The following is a 24,591-nucleotide window of genomic DNA, read 5'->3' as shown; positions in this document are numbered from 1 at the left end:
TCCCAAAAGAATGGGGCTCCCTTCAGGGAATAAGCCACTTAAGGAGACAGAATGTCCCAGAAAGCTCTTTTCTCATCCTTGAGAGGCACAGATATCCTTGGGCCCCCTTCCCTCTCAAAGATGGTACCATTCCTTGGCTTAGTCTAGTTCCTCTAAGGATCAAGCTACAAAGCCCATGGTCTGCACCTCCCCCCTTTCCCAGGCTGCACAGGGAGCTAGTGGGTGATATTATCTATGGTGCTCCTGTGGCAGAGCTGTCCCTGCTAAGATTTACAGTGTGGTTGGAAGAGCAGACAGCGGTCCCCAGCAAATCAACCCCATGTGTTGAGAATGACAGTAAGTGATGTAAATGCTTTGGATGAAATGCTGAAAGTTCAATATTAAGGTGCCTTGTGTTTCCTGTTGGGACCTGAGCTATATTAAATAAGCCTGAGACATGCAAACAGCAGCAGAAAGATGGATTGGGGTTTGTGGATGGGAGTCTGATTTAGGTTCGGTTTAACGCATCCTCCCCTAGAGCATCGCTGGACAGAGTTGGTAGGCTCCTTCCATTAAAAACTGGGCACTAACTCAGAGTGCAGGTGCATGTGTGTGTGCATGCACTCACACTCATGACCCAGTCATCCAGGTAGAGCAATACAGTGCCAGAGCTTCTGTCAAAAAAGAAAGAAAGTTCTGAGACGCATGATCCCAAGCGGAAGAAGAGCACGGAATTTCCATTCACTGATGAAGCTCATAGACACTGATTGAGGAACCCAGCTGGGGTAAAGGGGCTGGGCAGTGGGAGAGCGAAAAACCACCCGCCTGAGTGTGGGTGACTGCTGCAGGCCTAAACCCTGGCCCAGCACGCCTGGGCTCACACATGCTTACTCCTCACCTCCTGGCACATGGACGCACATTAAAAACACTCCAACATATGTATGTCTGTATACGCAAACATACACACATGTACACGCCAACCAATATGTGCTGGCCCTCACATGTGTGAGACATTGGCATTCGTGCATACATGGGACAGAAGGGCTTTGCTGAGCACGCCCCCACAGAAGTGAGCATCCCTCGGCAGCCCCTTCAGCCAGGCACACATATGTGCACATGCCCCCACCCGCACACACGCACATCCCCACGCTCCTAGCCCCTCACAGCCATGCACACCTGCAAGGTCCGGGGCATCCTTCCACTGTGAGCTGCCACACGGGGACAGGACCCCGGGACAGGTTGAACCTAGGAGAAATAGAAAGCAGAGCCCTATGCAGGTTGGGGAGAAGAGGAAAGGAGAAAGGAAGGGGGATCAAGGCATCTACATACTCTCTGGGACCAGCCGAGTTGCTGGAAGTAACTCTGCCTCACTTAGTAGCACAAAGGGTGTCCAGCTGAAGGAATCCTCCCCTGGAACTTCAAAGCCCTAATTCCTCACCTAGTGAGGAGTTCGCTAGGAAAAAAGAGGCTGTGAATCATAGACTCACAGCACAGCAGGGCTGGAGGGAGCCTTAGAGGCCACATAATGCGGCCCCCTCGTTTTACAGACCAAAGAACCTGAGGCACAGAGGTTACAGCCTTCCAGAAGTCACACAATTAGCGTCAGGGGAAGAATTTGAATCAGATGGCTCCTGACCCCGTCGCCACTCTGCTGTTAGGTGACTTGTCCAAGCTCAGCCCCGAATATCCCACCCCCACTCCCCAGGCCGGGCTGTTTCCCCTGCACCCCCAGCAGTAAGCCTTTTTTTTCTTCTCTTTCTCCTTGGCCCCCCCTCCCGGCCCAGACCCCCTCCATGTGACCCTGACGCCAAAGCAGCTGAAGACAGGCATCGGGAGCACCGTGATCCTGTCCTGTGCCCTGACGGGCCCCCCGGAGCTCACCATCCGCTGGTACCGCAACACGGAGCTGGTGGTCCCGGATGAGACCGTCTCAATCCGCGGCCTCAGCAACGAGACCCTGCTCATCACCTCGGCCCAGAAAAGCCACTCCGGAGCGTATCAGTGCTTCGCCACCCGCAAAGCCCAGACAGCCCAGGACTTCGCCATCATTGTTCTGGAGGGTGAGCAGAGTGCAAGGGAAGGGGCTGAGAGAGCAGGCAGGCACTCAGGCACGCACACGCACACTCACACTCACACACACACACACACACACACACACCCCTACGCCCTGGCCACCCTGGCCAGGGCAGAAAGCAAAGCCCCTCTCACTCTCCGCCTCTCACAGGGCCTGAAGTTCTGCCCTATCCATTCTTGGGGTTCTGAAGGCTCTTTATCTTCCAGAATCCCTGCCAAAACCCAACTGATCTCCCCGAGTTTCTTAGGACCAATCCTACTTGCGGCCTTTATCAGCTCTCACCTCAAGGAGGATTAGTTAAGGCTGAGGGCCAGGGCCCAGGCCTGAGTGGGCCAGAGGAAGGAGAGGCTTGTGCAGAGGGGAGGGGGAGGAGCCCTGATGTGCCTCCTGTCGGTGCTGGGGGCCGGCCTGGCCCTGCCAGACTCCCAGGCTTGGGCAGGGACCTCCCCTGGAGCTCTCCCGGTCTGCTGGATCCAGAGCCAGCTTTTATGTTACCGTGACTCACAGAAAAGTGACTTCCATCCATCATCTGGTTAAACACTAGGAGAGGTAGCCTCCGGTGGCTGGGGCACAGACAGGACAGCCCGGCCCTGGCTCAGGTCAGCATCTGTATCTGAATCCAAAATGTGCGGCATGCAAATGTGGCAAACCTAGCCATAATAGTAATAACAACAACGTATTCAGGAATATCCAGTTTTAAATTCACAGATTAGCAATGTCTCCTCTTCCTATGTCTGGCACTCTTAAATTGGCAAAGTGCTGTCCTCATGATGATCCTACAAGCAGTTAAATTTGTCATCCCCATTTTAGGAAACTGAACCTCAGAAAAAGGAAAGTGACTTGTCCAGCGTCAATCAGCTAGTTCATTGATGGCCTCTGGATTCCAGCCCAAGTTTTCTGATTCCAAATCAAACATTCTTTTCACTACGCCTCATTTTACATCTGTTTGGTCCTCACGGTCACCTGGGGGGTAGATGGGACAAGCATCACTTTCCCCCTTTACAGATGAGGAAGCTGAGGCACAGAGGGACTAAGCGATTTCCCAAAATCATGAGCTAGGATTAGAATCCCGATCTTCCGGCTCTGGCCAAGAAGGAGTGCCCGGAGACAGACCTGACTGGTGCCTTGGGCAGGTCGCTGGGGCTTTTCCTGCCCCCCGGGTCTCCTAGTTCCACTGGGGTGGGGGAAAGGCCCCAGGGACTCACTCTGTGTTGTGTGGTGATACCAAGGCTGGTTTCCTCCTGCCCCTTCCCAGATGGGACACCCCGAATCATCTCCTCCTTCAGCGAGAAGGTGGTAAACCCCGGGGAGCAGTTCTCTCTGATGTGCGCAGCTAAAGGCGCCCCGCCTCCCACCGTCACCTGGGCCCTGGACGATGAGCCGATCCAGCGGGACGGCGGGCACCGCACCAACCAGTACACCATGTCAGACGGCACGACCATCAGCCACATGAATGTCACGGCCCCCCAGATCCGAGATGGGGGTGTCTACCGATGCGCTGCACGGAACTCAGTGGGCAGTGCTGAATACCAAGCGCGAATAAACGTAAGAGGTGCCTGTCTACATTTAAATATCAGAATAGGCGATTGATTTCCTTTGTCATCTTTTTGGTCACCGTTATCATTGTGGTTATTATTATTGATTACGATTGTTAATTATGCTTTTGATTTGGGTGGAGGATCTCACTCTCTCCCCATCCCCACTCTGTCTCTCTCTCCCACCTCTCTTTTGACTCCGCCCCCTTGTTCTGCCATTCTCATTTGTGTGTATGAGTGATGTGTTTTATTCCCCATCCTTTTCTGCCTTAGGCCTCTTCTCTCTCGGCCTCTCCCCTCCTTAATCCTGCCCCTCTTCTCTCCCTCTCCCCGGTCACTGAGGGGCTCAGGCCTGCCCCAGATTCACCCACCATCCGACTTCCCTTACCACTGCATGCCAGCCTGCCAGGACTAGGAAGATGGAGGGGCACTGTGGAGCCAGAGACCTCACAGAGTTACTTGTTATATAGCCCATTTCCTCCCAACCACCGCTTGGGACCCCGGCCCACCCGAGTTGGGAAAGGAACCAGTCCAGCTGTCCCCTAGTCATGAATTACACCCTGGACTACCCATGGGAAGAGTTAAGATTAAGGTGAAAAATAAATCACAGAACTGTGAATATAAAAGGGGTCTTCAACTCCAGGTCTAGAGAGTGGAACTAGAGTCAAGGAGTCAGCCCAATCCCATGTAGGTTTTATTTCTTTTCTGCCATCTTCCTCATTCAATCTTTATTGGCTAACCTCTCAGAGATATGGAGGCAGCAGCCCCTTTATCATGGTGTGGGGGAAAGTACTGGATCTGGAGTCAAAAGAAATGGGCTGAAATGACAACTCTAATCACTGATCGCTGTATGACCTTAAACAAGTCACTTCTCCTGCCTTACCCTCAGTATCCTCCCAAGTTAAGTGAGAGGGTTGGATTTTCCACTGCAACATATTGCCAGACTACCCAACCCTGAACTGCACCTAGCCAATGGTTGCGGCCATGATTACTGCAAGGCCACAATACAAAACATGTCTTTCTTTTGTTCAGTGGGGGAGAAGGAAAGTAGAGCAGATCTTGATTGCCCACTTTCCTCTCATAGATAGACATCTTTCTGTAGAATATTAGGAAAGAGATACAGTGATACAGGGCATCCTTGCTCATCCTCTAGCTGACTTTTCATAAGCATCACCCAAAAGAAGAAGTTTCACAATCAAAGAGGGTACCCTCGGGTCTTGGTCTCCTCCTCCTGTCACTTCCTCTCGGATAGCACCCTCATTCCATTATAAAGTCATACATACTTTTCATTGCAAAAAGAAATTCATAAAAGTTATACCCAGACTGAAATTATACTCCCTTTGTGTTACTCTGCACCAGAGTCATTGAGCCTTAATGTGGGCACATGAGATTTGATATCACAAAATAGATTCCTCCATCTCCTGGAAAACATGATTTTCTCGTATTAAAAAAATGTATGGATCTCTCCTTTCTCACTTACGTCAACTGCTAAAGAGTTAGTCTCTCTTTTTTTGAGAGACTAAAGTGCTCTAAGATTTTCAAATGTGCCACATCACTAGCATAATGTGTTTTAAAATATATGTATGTATATATATATATATATATATATATATATATATATTAGTTTTTGTATCAAATTGGAGGTTAAGGTTATTAAAAGTCCAGTGGCAATCTCCCACTTCCATCCAGCCTTCTCTCTTCTTTTTCAATTCTGGGCCCAGCTCCTTTTCCAGCTGCTACTCCTATCCTAGGTATATGTAGTGAAGGACTAACTCAGTGAAGAAGCCTTCCATAATTTGCATAGTAAACATTTTATATCCATTTAGCTCCTCACATGTAGTGGTTATGAAACATTTTTTTAAATCATCATGGATTATTTGAGTGAATGATGATTATTTTTAGCAAATCTCATTGGGAGGCCCCGAAATATTTCAAGACATAGTTTTAAATCATTAAAATTTTATCTCATAAAGAGATACCTAGAGCAGAGGTGTCAAACTTAGGACCAGTAGGCAGTCTGAAAAACTCCTGAGTGTGGCTAGAACCACACTAAAACATAATTGGGAAATGTTTCAAAAAATAAATACAAAATACAGTACAATATAGACAATGTTAATTTCTGATTTTTTTAAGTCAATGTGCTTTCCCTGGGAGGAGTTCTATTTGAGTTTGACACCACTAATCTGAAGAACTTCCTTATCTGGGAATCCCTCTTCTGGACTCTTTGTAGGATAGCTTCCATGAAGTGTCAATCACCTTTAATAAGCATATCTATGTAATTCTTCTTTTAATATTAAAATCAGTGTTGTGCAAGAGAGTTATAACATATTTTAATGATAATCAATAAGTAAAGGGATATTAAGAGGGAACTTGATACAGTAGAATAAGCATTTGCTCTGGAGGCACAGATGATGGATTCAAATCTCCTCTCTGATCTTTTCTTGTCTGTATGACTCTGGGCAGGTCATATAACTTCTTTAAGCCTCAGTTTCCTCATCTGTAAAATTGGATCAGATGGTTACAGGAGATATGTGACCAGAAAAGGAAGTAAACTAGTCATATAGGAAAGGAAAAGATAATCGGTGGCTGGCCCAAGAAAGGTCCACTGGAACCCAAACAATGTCAGAAAGCCTCAAGCAAAGCCTACAGATTGTTGAGTAGAGAAGCAATAAAGAAAAACACAAGCATCTCGTGGGATAAGAAGGCAGGGATGGGCAGTGATCTGCCCAAGTGAGAAGAATGCCTTCATTAATGCCATTTTAGGACCGTTGAATTATTGAGATATATATAAGTACAAAAACATATGCATTTATAAAAATATGCCTTGGGCAGCTACCCCCAGTCCCAGCTTTGACCATCAGTTAAGTTACCCACCTAGTATTTCCTCTGCTGTGAGGGAAGTTCAGGAAGCCAACTATATATAGTCGAGATAAATCACACATTGAGACTCAAATTATGCATTTTTCTTGGCTCAGGTTTATAAGACAAAATCCAGGTGCTACTGTCACCATTCCTATTTAAGTCTCAAAGTCTTGCCTCTTGAGATGATAATTATTCTTAGTACTTAATATTATTTTTTTTAACAATAATAGCTCATGCTTATATGGTATTTTAAGGTTTATAACACAAAATAATCCCTTTCAGATAGTACTATTATCATTGCCATTTATGAACATTTAACCTCATTAAGACTTTGGTTCTTAGGATTACAGTCATTCATGTTGTTATTATTAAAAATAATAATAGTTCATATTTGTATAATTTTTAAGGTCTATTAAATGACTTGGGAAGTAGATAGCACCACAAGTGGCATTATCCTCATTTTATAGAAGAGAAATTGAAACTCGGAGAAAAAACGTTTCTTTCCAGCTCTAAATCCTATAACCGTCTATAAATCTGTGTCTCCTGACTTTTTCAGATTACTCCATCCTCTTTCTGTCCTCCAGTTCTGGGCTAAAGTACTGCCTTTTAGCCCCTTCTTTTGGTTCCTGGAGATGGCCAAGGAGTCCTATATGGACACCAGATCCTTTTTTTTATTTTTTAAAGTATTCCCTTGGCCCTGGCCATAGGAATCCTGTTCTCTACCCTCTGCCCTACTAAAAGACTCTGTGACAGGACTATACTTTACATCACCAAATTCTGTTCTCTTTCTCCCTCCACACCCCTGCTTACACAGCTAATTTTGTTTTTAAAAAAAAATTACCTTTTGAACATTTCTTATTCCACTACCACAAGCATTATCTCCCCACTGTAAAATGAGCTAGAGACAGGTCTCCAGTATTTTGCTAGGAAAACACCCAAAAGGGGGTCACCAAGAGTCAGACATGATTTGAATGTTAGAGCTGGAAGAGACCTTTGAGGTCATCATATCAAAACCCTCCATTGGACAGAAGAGGAAACTGAGTGGAAGGACTTAGTCAAGGTCACACAACTAGTTGTTGACAGAGCTGGGATTTGAATCCTGGTCTCCTCACTCTGGACACTGCAATGCTGTTTCTCACCATGTGCTAATTCAGGAATCTGTATTCCTATATAAAAAGACAATCACCAACTTATTTAGGGAAGACCTCGTTTTAGTCTTCTCTTAAACATTTAAAAGACTTAAGACTGTATATTTTACATTAAGACAGAAAATCTCATTGTCCACATGGGGGTAAAGCACAATTAACAATCATCAGGAAGAAGGAGTACATTTAGGTACTAACCATCCCTCTGCTCCCCAGGCTGGCTAGTGGATTATTGTCTTATAAAAGGGTGACTTCCAGGAAGGGGAGGGAACCCTCTAAAGTGAGCAATTTTGTAAGTTCAGAGGCTTCTTTGGGAGGTCAGAGAAATGCCCCAAATCCCAGCTTTTCTCAATCACTTCAAGTCAGAGGAGTTCTTCTCTAGCCCTTCTTTGACCAGACCTAACACTCCTCTCCCACTGCTGCTAAGTGACCTGAGAACAGAATTCCAGGGAGATACCTAGCTCTCTGTGGCTAACTTTTCCCCCTGTTTTCCCTCTCCCAACCTCTGCCTAGGACCCCCAAGTATCCGGGCAATGAGGAACATCACAGCAGTGGCAGGTCGGGACACACTTATCAACTGCAGGGTCATTGGCTATCCCTACTACTCCATCAAGTGGTACAAAGATACCTTGTTGCTGCCTGACAACCATCGCCAGGTGGTCTTTGAGAATGGAACGCTCAAACTGATGGATGTCCAGAAGGGGATGGATGAAGGGGAATACCTCTGCAGTGTTCTTATTCAGCCTCAGCTGTCCATCAGCCAGAGTGTCCATGTTGCAGTGAAAGGTAAGGATAACAAGAAAAAGCATCTTAAAGGGATTTATCAGAAATGATTATAGCTTAGATCTGCCTTCATGTGTACCTTGTTCCTTGCCTGGATATAAGCTCCCTGAGAGCAGGGATCCTGTTTTAGCTAAAATTTATATCTTTCTTGTTAGTACTACTAATAATCAGTGGACCTTGATAAGTCAATAAGCATTTATTAAGAGTAGAGCTCTTAATTATGGAGACTGAATGTAGATTGAAGCATAGCATTTTCATCTTGCTTTGTTTTTGCTTGCTTTTTCTTTTTCATGCTTTTTTCCCCCTTTGGTCTGATTTTTTTTGCACTTCATGACAAATATGGAAATGTGTTTAGAAGGATTGTACATGTTTAACCTAGATTAGATTGCTTGCTGCCTTGGGGAAGGGGGAGGTAAGGGAGGAAGGGAGAAAAATTTGAAAGTCTTACAGAAATGAATATTGAAAAGTAACTTTATATGTATTTGGAAAATTTTTAAAAATACTATTAAAAAGATAAAAAATAATAAAGTCCTTTGGAGAAATTAAAAAAAAAAAAAGAATAGAGCTCTGGGGATAGAAAGAAAGGAATAATTAGTCCCTGCCTTTGAGTTCATAGTTTTATTGGGGGAGACAATAAAAAAGAATACGTACATATTCATACATACAAATCTATACAGAGTGGATACAGGATTCTGTGGCCCTCTAGAAAAGGAGGTAACATAGTAAATAATAGAGTTAGAATCTCTGTTTCTCTCTTGTAAAATTGTGAAGGGTGAGAGCCTACTAAGACAGGTTCTCCCATGAACTCACTCCTAATTTTTGGCCAACCCCCAATCACACCATACCTGGTACTTCACTGAGTCTCTAATAAAGAATTATTATCATACCTCTTAGTGGTGTGGAGGTCACTCTTGGGTTCTTGAAAGCTATGCAGATGGAGTACACTCCCCAGTCACTCCTACCAGAGATTAAAAGTACAAGCTTGGTAATGTACTGCATATATATTGTCTGGGAACCCACCTAAGAGCCTTTGGCTCATCATATGGTTAGTGGCAAAATAAAGATGATATTTTGTGGAGTGACAGCTAATCCCAAAGATCATATTTTAGATTCCAGAGGTTTCAGTTGATTGGATAAATTGCTAGCATTTCTGTGGTGCTTTAAGGTTTGCAAGGTGCTTTAAAAACATCTCTCATTTAATCCTCACAACAACCCACATCCATGGGTGGGTGCTATGATGATCTTCATTTTAGAGATGGGGAAAATCCAGCTGTGTCCTCAGACACAACTAATGTGTTTGAGGCTAGATTTGAACTCAGGGCTCCCTTATTCCAGACCCAGCACTTTATCCACTGTGCTACTTGGCTAACCTAGAATCATTGCACAAATGAAATCCCAGATCCCCACTGATGGGGTACCATCCATTAAAAAAAAAACATAAACCTAATTCCTGATTTGGGGGAGTTTTAAAAATACACACTGTAGAAAGTTTTAGACATTCACATATAACTGAAGAAAAGTCTCCATCCAGTATAGGTATGCAAAGTTTGATTATTTATGTCTTCTAGAGAGGATTTTGTCATCACTGAGCCATTTCAGGAGGATAAAAACACAATTTAGGGTAAGGAAAGAGACTAGATATCAGTGGAACCTGAAGACCAAGTTACTCAGGCACAAAAATAGGTAAGACCTACAGATAACATGAATTAGGTTTTAAGTAGCAGGAAAAATTGAAAATGTTATGGTTTCATTCAAAAAATAGTGATTAAGTATTTGTGATTAATTTAAGATATATGCGTTATATAGCTACCACCTGCCTGGTAGGGCAACATGGACACAGAACAAAACAAGTCTTTATCATAAAATCCAGTTTATATTATGTCCATTATGTCTTTATCATAAATTCCAGCTTGTAGTGCAACTGATGAGTGGAATGTATGGAAAGTTTAATAAGTAGACCTGACCAGGTACAATAAGAACCCAATAACTGTTAGAATGCTACCGGAGTTCAGAAAATGGGGGAATCTCTGTGGTCTGGGAAGTCTGGAGAGAGCTTTTCAGAGGAAAACTTGAAATGGGCCTTGAATGGTGGATATTTAAATAAAAGAAGAGGATTTTAGAGGAGACATTCTAGGTTAGAAGAAGAGTTGAGCAAAGACACTGAGGTGGGGAAATGGATGGTATATTTGCAAGACTGATCAATTGAATATTGATTAATTAGAAAATGGTAGATGGATCAGCCAGTCTCCCTCATATAGAAGGCTCCTATTGAGGATCAGTGAGAGATTAAACTGATGAAGGGCCTTAAATATCCTGCTAAGAAGTTTGAATAAATCATTTTTGGTAACGGGGAGCCATTAAAGGTTTCTGAGTGGAGGAGTAAAATTATACAAATTATCCTTTAAGAAAAATTAATCTGGTAACTGTGTGCAGGAAGGATTGAAACAGAACACAAGAGGCAGAGAAACCATTTGGGAAGCTATTATTTAGTCCATATATTAGATGATAAGGGACTAGTCTAGGGTTGTAGAAATGAGAACTGAAAGAGAGGGATGAATTCAAGAAACCTTGTGATTCATTAGGTGATTAGGAGTAGGAAGAAGAGATGGAGAATGAAAATAAAAAAGTTTGAATAAGGAAAAATGAGTTCTATTGTGGACAAATAAATGTCTATTGGATTAAAATGGTCAATTGAGCTTAAGGTTATGGAAGGACAAAATGGAGGTCTAGTAATGGATATATAAATGATTATGGATTGTCATCTACAAAATAATGTCACTACATGTGACACTGTGTAGAACTTGTCGACATGATGGTAGACAGAAGGAATAGAAAATATGAGACTCAGGTTAAATGTCCAAGGTCATACAGCAAGTGACCCCAATAACTTCGCTTCAGGGGGCTTCAATTTCATCATCTATACATAAAGAGGGGGTCGGACTAGATGACAAAATCCCTCCAGCTCTGAATCTGATCCTTTGACAGTTCTGAGGGTGCTCTTCCCCCCCTTCCCCCAGACCCAGCAGCGATCCAGCATGCGCTGCCTGCGCGAGCCACGCACCCCAACCGCAATCATTGTGCACCGAGATTTGCAGCAGCCACGGCAAATTAGCTCAGTTGCAGCTGAATTAGAGCGAAGCCCCATCTCTCCCTCTCAGCTGTCAGTGGGCCGCCTGGATCCATTTCCCGTTACAAGCAGCGGAGCAAGAGTTTACAGTGTAAACATCACATATTAAAACATCTAACCTTTGCTCGGCTTATCCACACCCGGCGTTTGGCCATGTTTGTTGGCTTTTAAAAAAAAAATTACAGTGTTCAGTCTGTGGAGCACACTGCACATCCTGCAAGCTGCTCCTGCCCATCAATTATTCAGCCCCATTCAGGGAGCCATCGGTCCTAATGAATTGAATCTGATGCATTCCATCTCAGTGACTTGCTAAAGCTCTTTGGATTGCACTGAAAAACAGCGTTTTCTCAGATGATGCCATTGAAGGATGTGTGTGTGTGAGTGTGTGTGAGTGTGAGTGTGTGTGTGTGTGTGTGTGTGTGTGTGTGTGTGTGTGTCCCCACCCCAGGAGGCTGTGAAAATTCATTAGGAGAAATGCAGTCCCAGAAGGGGAGGGGGTTTGCTGGGTTGGGAGTGGGGGCAGACCTGAGAGCCCTTTCTTTGTGTCCAAAGCATTTCCTCCCCCGGCCCACCACCACCAACCCCCTGACCCTGTTTCCTGACACCTCCAGTCACCAATCTCTCCTTACTCTGATTAAAAATTCAGCTTTGCAGAAAAACCCATCATAGCTAATTAGTGATGATATAGCATGATTAACTGATGCCCTCCTTCAGGGGCTGCCCAAGGAGGTGCTGGCTGGCACAGAAAGGGGACACTAACAAGGTGTCCAAGTCCGCAGGTACCCGAGGGCAAGGCAGGACCGAGGGCCAGACCCTTCCCAAGCTGGAACAACAGGGTGGCAGGAACCAGGCTGGGCTGGCTGGGGTGGGGATGGGGCAGCTCCTCAAATACCTTTGTTTTCCTCCCTACAAGCCCCGCCCCAGCCCCCTTCATGCCAGCTTTCCTGGCAGCGATTAGGAATGGTTGCAGGTGGTGCTGAGTCGAAAATTCCCTGGGCAAGCTGATTATGGCCCAGGGAGATGAAGGGAGGAGGCAGAGCCACGGAGGAGGCTGGCACATGGCTTCCCTGGGCCCTTGGCACAAGTGCGAACTGGCTGGCAGGAGAAAGCCAAGCTTTGCTGGGAGGGGGAGTACTTATATCACTGGACATCAGGCAAGGTCCCTGGCAGGATGCTGAGATGCAGGCACATAAATCCAACATGGACAAGATGTCTTTGGGGCCCCCTTTAGCTGCAGAATAACGTGGCATAAAAGCAGCTCTGGGCATGCATGCTAAATCTTTAATTAAATGAGAAGGTGCAGCTGACTCTCTGGGCTCCTGGGTGCTGAATGTGAGGGAACATTTCCATCATCATATTAGTACCACTTAGGAACTCCAGAGCCGAAAACAGGCAGGGAAGGCATCGTCTTCTGGCTCGCGCCAGGACGTTTCTGAACAAGTAGCAAAGGCTCCTTTTTAAAGGCACCTGGGGGCTGTGGGTATGCAGAATGAACTAACACAAATACACTCTACAACCCTCCTTTGCCGTCTCTCAAAACAGGTGCGCCTACTACCCAAAAAGCCCCTGGCATGCTTCCTTCCTTCCTTCCTTTCTTTCTTTTTTAATTTTTTGCTGAGACAGTTGGGATTAAGTGACTTCCCCAGGGTCACACAGCTAGGAATCTGCTTCCTTTCTTTACCCCACCCTAGCCGAAATGAGGAGCATGAGAGGATATCTGGGGATGAATGCTAGATTCTTGACCAAGTGGGTTTGGGCCAAAATTTAAATTCCCACTACTTGTCAGGAAATGTATTTCTGCTGTCTACACTATCAAAAGAGCTCTTTTAAAGACACCTTGATTATTACGAAAGATGAAAAAGATGAACCAAGCACATCTTAATTTATGGAAAGGAAAGAAATTGGGCAGAGGGATTATCAAAGCAGCTAGCAGGAATTTTATTTTGCCAATAGAAGAAGCCAGGAGAATGATATATAAAAGCCCTCTTTATTAAAGACATAGGGCATTAAGTATCAAAAGCAGGCCATAATAATAATAATGACCCCTTGTCAGGGTTTCACATCTACTGATTATAAAGGTACCATAATCTCTGACACAAGCAAATCTACAAGAACAGGAAAAGGTTCAGAGAGGATTGTCATGACTGTCACTGACCATGTGACAAAGAGTTATCATTTCTCAGCTCTTCAACATATTCTGTGCCTGAGACCTCAGGCAATTCAGAACTACAGAAAGAGAAAGACTCCCCAAAGAATAAACAGTACAGGAAACAGAAATACAGAGCTATATTGTTCTGGTAAGAAGGTCTCACCTGGCTATCTTTCTTTTTTCTCCCTCCAAAACACAGCTCTATATCCTTCTACTATCCTACCATAGACCATCTTGATATTACCCCCAGAAGATTATTCTTATCTACTGTCTACAATCATCCTTAGAATAGAAGAAAAGCTTGTGTACTCCTTAGGGTCACCCTAAGGGTGACCTTAGGGTCACCTAGGGTACTTTGCAGTAGCTATGATCTTCCTGCCCCACATATCAGCTGTCTCACCTCTGTGATTGTAGTAACACTTCCATTTGTATGGCCCTTTGTAATTTTCTAAACACTTTTACATGCAGGGTCTCACTTGATCCCCACAACACCTCAGCGAAGGGATGGTAGGCACAGTATCCCATTCTACAGATGAGGAAATGAAGAAACAGAATTTAAGTGGCTTGCCCAAAGTCTCAGAGCAAGGTGGTGACAAAGGTAGGACTACCAGTGTCCAGGTCTCCTAACTCCTAGTCTACAACTTAATACTACTGCAAGTCCAGTCTCTCCTACCATCCATAGTTTGCTAATGACTGCAGTAAATAAAGAGTCCAGTCTAGCAGAATGACATTGAGAGGTACCATAAAGTCTTTACGGGCCCAAGCCATCAGTCAACACATCATTCACTAGGGACTTGCTCTTCACAAATGACCATGGCTTTATGTAGACCATGATTTGGGTTACCATATCTGCTGCTCTTGTCCACCATGATTCCTCTTTAGATTCTCCTCTTCTACCTCTTCCTCTGACATTATCATGATTAAAGGAAGGGGGGAAGGAAAAAACATTAAGTATTCAATATGTGCAAGGCAAAATGTATGTTAAGCCTTGAGCATACAACTTTAAACAAGCAAGACAGTCTCTCCTTTCAAGAAGCTTACATTCTACTTGGGAAAGTCAAAGGGAATGGTCATTAGAAATAATTGCTCTCTTCTAACCTTGTTCTCTAGAAGGATGACCCTTTTTCTTGGGTAGAGAAACTAAATGGTAGAAGCCCAATGGTACCACATAGTGAGGTTCTCAAGGTTCCCTTATTGAGGGGAATGTGTACCTCAGGCAGTAATCATCCATCAAACACCAAAACACATAAGAAAAGGATAATCTTTGTTGTTAAGGGTATGGACTGTTCCTTTCACTGAGGAGTCAGGATGGAACCTGAATACAGAATTCTGCAAGTGTTGTATTGTTTTTTGTTTTGCCACCTCTCCAGAAATTATCTCCTCCTCTTCCCATGGAGATCTAGGAGGATCCCTAAAAGGCCACCTAGACTAATCCCTCTTGCTCCCCACCCCAGAATTTCAGGCAGATGAATGTCTAAAGTACCCAGGATAAATAGTTATTTTTTAGCTCTTCTTAAGTGGTACCCAAACCATACCAGACTGGCCACTAAATCCTATTCCTGATGACCTACAAAAAAGGAAGCCACAGACTTTTCCCTAGAAGACCCAATACATTTTTTTAGGTTTTTTTTATTACATTGAAGAAGGAGGAATGAGGAAGAAAGAAGGTTAGGAAAGGTGGTATTTGGAGTGATCCTTGAATGATTCTGATAATACTAATAATAGATTCCATTTATGTGGTGCTTTAAGGTTTGCAAAGCAATATGTATATATATATATATATATATATATATAAAATCTATCTTGATCTCACAAAATCCTCCACAGTAGATATTACTGCCCCCTTTTCACATATGAGGAAACTGAGTCTGACAGAATAAGTGACAGCAGACAAGTATCTAAAAGAGTATTTGAGCTCAGATCCTCCTAACTCTGAGTTCAGTGATCTATGTGCTATGCCGCCTAACTACCATGGTATAGAAATGTTTCTAAAATGCAGAGGCAAGGAGGTTATGTATGATGGGAAATGGAATGTCATATATGAAGAACAACAAAAAGCTCAGTTTGAATCATCTGGAGAAGATATAAAGGAGAATAATGTATTAGTCTGGAAAGGTAGGTTTTGTAGTTACTAAAGAGGATTTTCTATTTTACCTTATAGCTAATAGGAAACAGTAGAGTCCTTGAAGACAGGGACTCTGTCTTAGGAATCTTTCTGTTCCTTCCCTCATCCCTACCCAATTATCTATAACAGTTCCCTTCGTATTGTCTCCTTTGTTCCAAAATCCTTTTTATTTGAAAGGTCTTCTTCATGTATACATCTTCCCTACTCCAATTTCAATCTGACTGGATTGTTTCACATCCAGTAGAGATGTAGACATCTGATCAGTAACCTTCAAAGTCTTTTAAGACTTCCTTTTCCAAGCTGAGTCATCCCAATTCCTGTTTCCTTCCATGCAAGGTGATTTTTAGGCTCTCTTTCTGTTTAGATCCAACACTTGGGTCATCAGTGCAAGACTAAATCATGTAGTGATTGACTACATGTAGTGCAGAGGAATGAGCATCCAGCTCACTAATTCTAGGGCATTAGGGCACTTTCCTCTTGGAAGCCTTGAGACTCCTTACTTCCTCGCTCTTCTATCCCATCATTGGCCCTAGAGCCAGATTCCAATGAGACAAAAAGCTGTCACTTTATGACTTAAATCCTAAAAGTCATTCCTTCTCTCCAGGCCTACAATTCTTTCCCATCTTCCCCATCTTCTATCCCATCATTGTCACGGAAGAGATTTCTCTCTGTGAGGATCCATCCTTCCCAAAAAATCAAACTCCCCAAGACAGTCTTAAAGTAAGTCCATGCCAGAAGGACCAGGAAGAGCCTACCCCTGCCCACTAGCCCCTCCACCACTGCCCCCCCATTCCCTAGAATTCTACTAAGGGCATAGGCAGGCCCCCACGTAAGTGACACTTTTCCCTGTGTCTATCAACACATCCAGATGAAAATGAGGGTCTGTCTTCTCCCATCCTCCTGCCTTTGGGGTAGGCTCTTGGGGTAAGAAGCAATCAAGGAAACTAAAAAGGCAAGAATGGGAGTAGTTGGTGCCTTAGGGAAAAGCTCTTGGACTGTAGACAGCCTTATAATTTAATTTCCAGACTATAGAAAGGAGTTCTCATCCATCTATTAAGTGCTTGCCCTTGTTAAGCTCTTCTCTCTTCTCCTCCTACCCCCTACTTGCTGGAGAAGCTGTGGCCTAATTGAGTTATCATAATGATAATAGCTGCTTCTCCATCTAGACCTTGGAAAAGAAACATCCATCTGAAAGTCACTCGGGCTCCAACCAGTCCCTCCATTCCTCCTCCACACACACACAAGCAGACCAGAGGCTAAGATTTTGGCACATGGAGGAAATTTCCTGAGGGGAGGACTTAAGTGGCAGGGGAAGGCATTCTAGGAGATCAGTTGATGACATGAATGATCAGATAAACCCGCCAGGGCAGATGACAAACACAGTTCTACTACTCATACTCTCCAAAAGAAGGGTTCCTCGTCCAAGCTAACTCAAAGGGAAACTATAAAGAAAAAAGATACATATGTACTTGCCCCAGTCTCCTCTGTGGGATCTCTCTGTCTGGGGCCTCTTCCAAGAAGCATCTCAGTGATAGCTGGATGTGAAATCAGAGAGACCAAAGTTCAAATCTAGCTGTAAGACACTTATTTATTATGTGTTCCTGAGCAAGTCACTTAACCTTTATCTACCTCATTTTCCTCATGGGGGATAATAATAGCACTCCCAGAGTGTTGTGAAAGGCAAATGAGATAATATCTGTAATGCATTTAGAACAGTGTCTGATACATAGTGCTTAATAAAATGTTTATTTCCTTCTATCTTCCTTCCTTCTTTTCTTTATAATCTCTCTTTTCCTGAGCCCTCCATGGATAATGTCAGACTTCTTAAAGTCAGCTTTTAAATATGAGCCCCTTTGGGAGAGGTGGGGAAGAACCACTTTTTGAATAGTACTTCATTTTTCCAATTACATGTAAAGATAGTTTTCAGTATTCATTTTTGTAAGATTCTGAGTTCCAGATTTTTTCTCCCTCCCTTCCTTTCCTTCCACCTCTGTAAGATAGCAAACAATCTGATAATAGATTATCCATGTATAATCATTTTAAAACATTTCCATATTAGTCATGTTGTGAGGGAAAACTAAGAACAAAAAGGAAAAAACTACGAAAGCAAACAAAGGAAAAGCAAACCAAAAACTGAAAATTATATGCTTTGATCCACATTCAGTTTCTTTATTAGTTCTCTCTATTTTCCATCCCAAGTCTATTGGAATTATCTTGTATAAGTGTATTGCTGAGAAGACCAAGTCCACCACAGCTGATCATCACATAATCTTGCTGTTACTGTATACAGTGTTCTCTTGGTTCTGCTCATTTCATTCAGCATCAATTCATGTAAGTCTCTCCAGGACTTTCTGAAATCAGCCTGCTGGTCATTTCTTACAGAACAATAATATTCCATAGCATTCATATGCCACAATTTATCCAGCTATTCTCCAATTGATGGGCATCCACTCAGTTTCCAGCTTCTTGCCACTACAAACAGAGCTGCCACAAACATTTTTGCACATGTGGGTCCCTTTCCCTCCTTTAAGATCTCTTTGATACAAGCCCAGTAGTGACACTGTTGGTTGCACAGTTTGGTTACCCTTTGCACCTAGTTCCAAATTGCTCTCCAGAATGTCTGTATCAGTTCACAAGGGAACATCTTCCTGAGAACTCTGTGAATCTAGGTAACCTCTAGAGGTCTAGACCCTCTGGTAGGATCTGGATATCCAGAGGCTCTGCAGATGTGGGCCACTCTGTGGACCTGGGAGCTTCTCCTAACTTCCCTCTATGATCTCATAATCTTCCCTGCTTCAGTTTTAACCCATTTCCACTGGCTTTGCACACATCAGAGATGCAGGAAGCTGATCAGTAGACTTTAAGATGCCTCAGCCTTCCTTTCTCCAGGCTGACTCATCCTGCAACCAGGTGTTATTCACAATTTGTCAATCTCTCACCCTCTCTCTCCACTTGGTTGCTTAGTCTTGCCTTCACAACATCTCTCACATACACTCCTTTGTCTCCTCTGGCACTGCCATCACCCTGGTATGGGCACTCCTCCCCTCAATTCTGGATTCTTGCAATAGCCAGCTGATTGGTCTCCAGTCCAGCTCTCTAATTCACCCTCCACTGAGCTGCCAAAGTGATCTTCCTAAAGTGCACTCCTGATCATGTGAGCCCTCAAAAATCATAATGATTCCCTGTCATCTCTTTAAGATCAAATAAAAAAATCATCTTTTGGGCACTGAAAGCCCTTAATGACTTATCCCACCTTCCACTCTTTCAATACCTTAAGCCCTTCATACACACACACACACACACACACACACACACACACACACACCTCTTCAGAGACACTGGCCTCTTGGCTACTGCCAATACAAGACTTTTTTACTGGCTGTCCGCCAGATCTGTAATTTTCTTCCTTATCCTCTCTCCCTCCTGGCTTCCTTCAAATCCCAGCTAAAATTTTACCTTCTATAGGAATCCTTTCTTTTTTTTATTTACAAGTTATATGCATGGGTAATTTTACAACATTGATAATTGCCAAACCTTTTGTTCCAATTTTTCCCCTCCTTCCCCCCAATGGCAGGTTGATCAATACCTGTTAAGTATGTTAAAGCATATATGTCCTAACAGTTATTTTGCTGAACAAAAAGAATTGGACTTTGAAATAGTGTACAATTAGCCTGTGATGGAAATCAAAAATGCAGGCAAGCAAAAATATAGGGATTGGTTCATAGTCATCTCCCAGAGTTCTTTCCCTGGGTGTAGCTGGTTCAGTTCATTACTGCTCTATTGGAACTGATTTGGTTCATCTCATTGTTGAAGAGGGCCAGATCCATCAGAATTGATCATCATATAGTATTGTTATTGAAGTATATAATGATCTCTTGGCCCTGCTCGTTTCACTCAGCATCAGTTCATGTAACTCTCTCCAGGCCTTTCTGAAATCATCCTGCTGGTCATTCCTTATTCCATAATAATATTCCATAATATTCATACACCACAATTTATTCAGCCATTCTCCAATTGATGGGCAGCCACTCAGTTTCCAATTTCTGGCCACTACAAAGAGACCTGCCACAAACATTCTTGCACATACAGGTCCCTTTCCCTTCTTTAAGATCTCTTTGGTCATTATTAATCAGAGAAATGCAAATTAAGACAACTCTAAGATACCACTACACACCTGTCAGATTGGCTAAGATGACAGGAAAAAATAATGATGATTGTTGGAGGGGATGTGGGAAAACTGGGACATTGATTCATTGTTGGTGGAGTTGTGAACGAATCCAACCATTTTGGAGAGTAGTTTGGATCTATGCTCAAAAAGTTATCAAACTGTGCATACCCTTTGATCCAGCAGTGTTACTACTGGGATTATATCCCAAAGAGATTATAAAGAAGGGAAAGGGACCTGTATGTGCACGAATGTTTGTGGCAGCCCTTTTTGTAGTGGCTAGAAACTGGAAACTGAATGGATGTCCATCAGTTGGAGAATGGCTGAATAAATTGTGGTATATGAAAATTATGGAATATTACTGTTCTGTAAGAAATGACCAACAGGATGATTTCAGAAAGGCCTGGAGAGACTTACAGAACTGATGCTGAGTGAAATGAGCAGGACCAGGAGATCATTATATACTTCTACAACAATACTAGATGATGACCAGTTCTGATGGATCAGGCCATCCTCAGCAACGAGATCAACCAAATCATTTCTAATGGAGCAGTAATGAACTGAACTAGCTATACCAGAAAAAGAACCCTGGGAGATGACTAAAAACCATTACATTGAATTCCCAATCCCTATATTTATGCACACCTGCATTTTGATTTCCTTCACAAGCTAATTGTACAATAATTCAGAGTCTGATTCTTTTGTACAGCAAAATAATGTTTTAGTCATGTATACTTATTGTTATCTAAGTTATATTTTAATATATTTTAACATCTACTGGTCATCCTGACATTTAGGGAGGGTGAGAGGTAAGAGGTGAAAAATTGGAACAAGAGGTTTGGCAATTGTTAATGCTATAAAGTTACCTATGTATATATCCTGTAAATATAAGGCTATTAAATAAAAAAAAATTTAAAAAAAAAAAAAAAAAAGATCTCTTTGGGATATAAGCCCAATAGTAACGCTGCTGGGACAAAGGGTATGCACAGTTTGATAACTTCTTGAGCATAGTCCCAAATTGCTCTCCAGAATGGTTGGATGCATTCACAATTCCACCAACAATGTATCAGTGTCCCTGTTTTCCCACATCCCCTCCAACATTCCGCATTATCTTTCCCTGTCATTCTAGCCAGTCTGACAGGTATGTAGTGGTATCTCAGAGTTGTCTTAATTTGCATTTCTCTGATAAATTATGACTTGGAGCATCTTTTCATATGGCTAGAAATAGTTTCAATTTCTTTGTCTGAGAATTGTCTGTTCATATCCCAGGAATCCTTTCTTGATGTCCCTTAATTCTAGTGCCTTCAGTTTACTGGTTATCTTCAACTTATCTTGTATATGACTTGTTTGTACATAATGGTGTGCATGTTCACATTGTGAGCTCCTTGGGAGCAGGGACCATATTTTGGCTTTCTTTGTATCCCCACCACTTACTTAATACAGTGCCTGGAACATCTTAATAAATGTTTATCAACTGACTGACTGACTGATTCTCTCCTTGGGTCTACTGTGGAGCTGGGGCCTCTGTCGGGATCTTTCTGTTCAAGTTCTCTATGGATCTGGGCTCCTCTATGAGATCTCTTTCTTGCCTGACACCTTCTAAAACAACAAATGCAACAAGCTCCCAGTCTCTCCCCTTGTATTAGAAAAATGAAAGACTACGAGTGGGAGCTCCACAGATAGAGACAAGAATAAACTTAGATAATTTCAAATAAGGCAGTGTGGGGACCATATGGAAAGAGTCTCATGACTGGGGCATGTTTCATTACATCTGTCAGCACTGATCCTGTGGGAAGCAGTGGGTTGTGGATATATGATAAGAAACTAGGGCAAAATATATCATGACACATCAGGGAAATTGGGGGTCTGGACTTAGTGATAGGTCAGCAGTCAATCAGCGGTCCAGATGCAAACACAAAATAAAATTTATGGCAAAATAGAGAGTTGTGATTCATGAAAATAAGCAAAAAGGCCATGCTGGGTAGGCAGTCAGACGAATTCAAGGCTACACATAATGAAGGGCAAGGCAAGGTGAGCAGTCAGATGCATGGGGGACAATTTTGGATTTTCACAGGACTTGATGAGTAAAAATAAATGGAAGACACTAAAAACCAAGGATCTATCCCCCCAAGAGGAGTTTTTTTTTAATATATTTCCCACTAAGGCAAGAACCAGTCCTTGGACAGAGGTATTCCAGAGTTCATAGGGAAGTAAGGATAGATTTTCACAATTTCATTTCCTTCTTGCTTCTTCTCTTGCCATGTTTGTCTAGTTCCTCCCCTGATTCAACCCTTTGAGTTTCCCCCTGCCTCCATTGGGCAGCTGCTCTACATTCCCTGTGTGGTCTCCTCTGGGGACATGCCGATCCGGATCACCTGGAGGAAGGATGGCCAAGTAATCATCTCCGGCTCAGGGGTGACCATTGAGAGCAAGGAGTTCATGAGTTCCCTCCAGATCTCCAGCGTCTCCCTCAACCACAATGGAAACTACACCTGCATTGCCAGCAATGATGCTGCCACTGTCAGCCGTGAACGGCAGCTGATTGTGCGAGGTGAGACCCCTGTGGGAGAGGGGCAGGAGATGACGGGAAAGAGAACCAACACAATCCCATGGTCCTAGGGATAAGGGAACTGTGATTGGCTGTTGGGCTAACTTCTCTTGATACTGACTTGCAAAGACCCTCAATTGTGTCAGGATGTTAGGGGGGATAGATTCTTGCTTTCTGCAGTACAGGGAAAGGAGTTCCAGCTCTGTCCGAGATGTGGCCATGGATAACCATATCCTGACACTGGGAAGGGTGGTTCCTTCCCCCTTAAGGTTCAGATAGAAGTTCTAAGCAAGCTTGTCTTGGTAGTTACTGATCCACCGAACTTTTCTCCTCTCTTCTGCTCACCCCAACTCCCCTAGTCCCACCTCGTTTTGTGGTGCAGCCCAACAATCAGGATGGCATTTACGGCAAAGCTGGAGTTCTGAACTGTTCTGTGGACGGCTACCCACCTCCCAAGGTCATGTGGAAGCACGCCAAAGGTAGGCACGGGGGCCTCAGCTAGGAGTTATTTCAAGCAGAGTGCATGGACCCCAGGCTAAGAAGGTTGTAATGTGGGAATGAATACATAGCATTTGTGAAGTGCTTACTCTGTATCAGATACTGCACTAGCTAGGACTGAGGATACAACACAAAACGGTGACCAAGGAAAGAGGCTTTTTTGGTCTGTGGAGGTGCAGCAATGGTGAGTGGGATAGTTATCTGACCTATTCTATCCAGAATCGATGGTAGTCTTTGATTATGGTTTCCAAAACAAGAAATGGAAAACGGGAAAGCAGGGGTAAGGGAGGGGAGGCGGGGAGGAAAGTACAGAAAGAAAGGGCGCTCCTGAATAGCAACAAGGTGGGCAGCTGAATGGAATGAGAAGCTTGATTTTGTATTTCTGCCACTCATTCACTCCACAATCAAGCCTCAGGGCAGGGATACCAGATTTGAGGGGATTAAGTGCACTCAAGGTGGACATTCCCTCTATTTGTCTACCCCAATACAAACTGGAGAAGAATCTCCAGGCTCTGAAATGAAAAGAAACTTGCCCTTCTTCTCCGTTTTAATAGAGGTGGTGGTGTCTATACCTGGCTTTTTCCTTTTTCTTATGATGTATCTTATTCTGTGATACTACCACCAGCTGGCCCCATACAACATATGTGGAAAACCCATATTCCTGTATCTATATATAATTTCTAGCAAATTCTGCTAAAATCTATGTGGCCCAGAGGTCCTAAGACTAAGACCAAAAAAGTTTTCTCTAAATTTCTTCCTGGAGTCAAGGACTTAGACTTTCCAGCAAGGTGAGAATCTGAATCCAAACATTCAAGTTGAGATAGTATATGGTTATCCCCTGCTACATCACAGTTGTGATATATTGTGGGTTGGCTTAAGAAATTAAATGAGAAATACTTTAACATATTTAACATGTATGGGACTACCTGCCATTTGGGGGAGGGGGTGGAGGGAATGAGGGGAATAGTTGGAACAGAAGTTTTTGCAAGGGTCAATGTTGAAAAATTATCCATGCATATGTTTTATCAATAAAAAGCTGTCTGAAAAAAAATTAAATGAGAATTTGGAGGAGTTTTGCAGAAGCCACAGATGACACAGAAAAAGTTTAGAGATTCAAAATTCATAAAATGTGTATATAATATTCTATAATATCAACATATGTTATCTTTTAATACCATTATAATTCAGCCTTCTTTATATGGCAAAAAATTTTATGTGTATTTTCAAGATCATGAAGGCACTGAATCCTTTAGCCACGTAATGTGGAAAGGATTACTATACTAGAAAAGAAATTGACCTGAAAATTAGAAGGTCTGAGTTCCAGTCTTCAGTTAAATGTTGGACTTGAAGGAATCCAGGGCTTTTACCTCTCCAGACTTCAATTTCTTCGTATGTAAAATGAGAAGTTTTGTTTTAGTGAGCTCTAAAGTCCTTACATTGGGTGATTCTATAAAGCTATTTCTCAATCATCTGGCACCACAGATTTTCTCTCTCCTGATCTCTGATCAACTCACTTATCACAGTTCTATCAGATCTCAGTGTCCCTTCTCAAGCCTAGCCAGGACTCATGGACCCTTTTGACCTTAAATTAAATTCCTTTT

The 24,591-nt window shown here is 43.1% G+C and overlaps 1 protein-coding gene across 1 annotated transcript in view; it reads left to right on the top strand.

Annotated features, from left to right (window-relative positions):
* The window catches only part of DSCAML1 (DS cell adhesion molecule like 1), a 480,720-nt gene that overhangs the window by 356,020 nt on the left and 100,109 nt on the right, over positions 1 to 24,591 (top strand). Inside the window, exons 6-10 of the mRNA XM_031961331.1 lie at positions 1,764 to 2,039; positions 3,309 to 3,605; positions 8,109 to 8,381; positions 22,217 to 22,495; positions 22,852 to 22,971. Coding sequence (XP_031817191.1) covers positions 1,764 to 2,039; positions 3,309 to 3,605; positions 8,109 to 8,381; positions 22,217 to 22,495; positions 22,852 to 22,971 — 1,245 coding nt within the window. The remainder of the gene's footprint in view (positions 1 to 1,763; positions 2,040 to 3,308; positions 3,606 to 8,108; positions 8,382 to 22,216; positions 22,496 to 22,851; positions 22,972 to 24,591) is intronic.

The sequence above is a fragment of the Sarcophilus harrisii genome, chromosome 3 (assembly GCF_902635505.1).
Source record: "Sarcophilus harrisii chromosome 3, mSarHar1.11, whole genome shotgun sequence".
NCBI lineage: Eukaryota > Metazoa > Chordata > Mammalia > Dasyuromorphia > Dasyuridae > Sarcophilus > Sarcophilus harrisii.
Note: the sequence above shows the minus strand (reverse complement) of the source record. Positions and strands in the feature narration are given on the sequence as shown.